General features: G+C 38.7%; 1 protein-coding gene across 1 annotated transcript in view; it reads right to left on the bottom strand.

Annotated features, from left to right (window-relative positions):
* Positions 1 to 2395, bottom strand: part of SLC35D2 (solute carrier family 35 (UDP-GlcNAc/UDP-glucose transporter), member D2) — a 51259-nt gene that overhangs the window by 13908 nt on the left and 34956 nt on the right. The window contains exon 9 of the mRNA XM_015570095.1: positions 1033 to 1100. Coding sequence (XP_015425581.1) covers positions 1033 to 1100 — 68 coding nt within the window. The remainder of the gene's footprint in view (positions 1 to 1032; positions 1101 to 2395) is intronic.

Below are 2395 nucleotides of genomic sequence, written 5' to 3'. Positions count from 1 at the left end.
GAGAGAGGATACAAATTATGAACAACAAATACACATCTATCAACAAGAGAATCTGAAAATCAAGTTGAGAATCTGATAAACAGAATGAACTGGTGATTATAATAAAATCAGGGGCATAGAATGGGAATGGACTGGCTATTCTTGGGGAGTAAAGGGGTGAGGGAGATGCGGGAAGAGACTGGACAAAAATCGTGCACCTATGGATGAGGACAGTGGGTGGGGAGTGAGGGCGGAGAGTGGGGTGGGAACTAGGTGGAGGGGAGTTATGGGGGTAAAAGGAGGAACAAATGTAATAATCTGAACAATAAAGATTTAATTAAATAAAAAACAACAACAACAACTGAGACCTACCAAGTTTTCATCCTTAAAGTTGGGTGAAATCCAAAATGTTAATGATTTCATCATTTTTCTAATTTATTTATAATTACTATGCTTTACGACATTTCATTTGCAAAGTGAGTACTGATAAAATAGTATATTAAAAACTTTTAACAGGAGAGTATTTGTTTTCTAAAAAGCACATTATTAAATGGGGGGGCGGTATATGGAACTACGTACACAGATGGGGTCAAGCCCCAGAGAGTGACAGCTCCCACCCAGCTCCACAGGCCACAGCACTTACAGGACAGCTCCCCCAGAGGGCTCACTTCTTGATTCCCTTCATGGAATGGTCTCTCTTCAAGTTTATAATAACACTAGAAGCCCAGTGCATGACATTCGTGCATTGGGGGGGGAGGGTGCCTCAGCCCGGTCTGCGCCCTCTTACAGTCCAGGACCCCTTGGGGGATGTCCAACTGCTGGCTTCATGTCAAACTAAGTGTCGGGAATCAATAGGCAACATCATGTTTGGAATAGAATGTGGCATGTGACATAGGTCCCAGTCCACTCCTCTGCTACAGGGGTACTTTCCAGAGAAAAGTGGAGAAGCCCAAACAAAGGAATTTTGACAGAACAGAGAGAATGTATATTTTTTTATATTACCTGTCAAGAGATGCCATAGACCAAAGCTTGTAGTTATCTATGATTTCTTACCCCAAAAAACAGGAAAGAAGAAACTGTATGATAAATAGGACATTCTTCCATTGGTTGAATTCAGTAGCCTGAAGGAAACGAATGATGAGATTAATAACATTACAGTTTAGATCTACTGGTTTTACCAAATTGTTTATTTTATTTAGTACAGGAACCAATTTCCCAAACATAAAATATGTATTTTTTAAAATCCTAGGCAGTACCAGTTATGTGAGATTGGGCAAATTACTTTTCTTCTCTAAAACCTCAGGTTCATTTTACAAAATAAGGGTTATTTTCTTAAAACTTCCTCAAAAAGTCGATCTGAGGATTTAATAAAATTGTTTAGAACCTTGCGGGTGACAAGAACAAAATGGTAGCTATGTTGCTATGGTTATCATTAAATCTTCACTAAAATTGTAGTCACAAAATCAGGTTACGTTTACTTTCGATAAAATAACCTTAGAAGAAAGTTTATTATAAAATTAATAATACTGGCTTTAGCCCTAACCAGTTTGGCTCAGTGGATAGAGCGTCGGCCTGCGGACTGAAAGGTCCCAGGTTCGATTCCAGTCAAGGGCATGTACCTTGGTTGCGGGCACACCCCCAGTAGGGAGTGTGCAGGAGGCAGCTGATGGACGTTTCTCTCTCATTGATGTTTCTGACTCTCCATCCCTATCCCTTCCTCTCTGTAAAAAATCAATAAAATATATCTAAAAGATAATACTGGCATTAATTATTAATTATGAACTTAAGAAAACTTTAAGTTTTCAAGAACTTGCAAATACTTAGGAAGTATCATAAACAAGTAAACAGTTATTTGCTATTTATGAAGCAATAAAGTACTTTGGTGGGGGAGCCAGTAGACAGAGAAGTTTAGGACTCGGTTTCTGCTCTTAGTCCCTAGCTAAGAAAATAAAATAAAACCTCTTGAAATGACAGGTGACAATAAAAAGGAGTATTTATTTATGATTTGTCTCTTGCCCGCCTCCCAAAATAATTTTCAGGTGACTCAATACTATACATAAGTATTGCTGAATAACATGATTAAATGAAGTTCTATTCACTTTCTGTTAAGAAATACTGTTAGCCAAGTTCTAATAATTTTATGTTCAAAATTATTTAAATCCTTAAGTTTATAATTCAAATTGTTTAAACCAATTAAGTAGAATTCTCTCATCTGATTACTACAACCTTGTCACACTTCACTGTCATTTCCTTAGTGATGCTTTGCCCACCTCTCTTATCAAAAAGATACACACTCCCTGGCCCGTTTGGCTCAGCAGTTAGCGGGTCAGCCTGAGGACCAAGGATCGGGAGTTTGATTCCCGGTCAAGGGCATGTACCAGGTTGCAGGGTTCCCAGCCGCAGTCAGTGCACGATC

This window comes from Myotis davidii, unplaced genomic scaffold, assembly GCF_000327345.1.
Source record: "Myotis davidii unplaced genomic scaffold, ASM32734v1 scaffold1226, whole genome shotgun sequence".
NCBI lineage: Eukaryota > Metazoa > Chordata > Mammalia > Chiroptera > Vespertilionidae > Myotis > Myotis davidii.
Note: the sequence above shows the minus strand (reverse complement) of the source record. Positions and strands in the feature narration are given on the sequence as shown.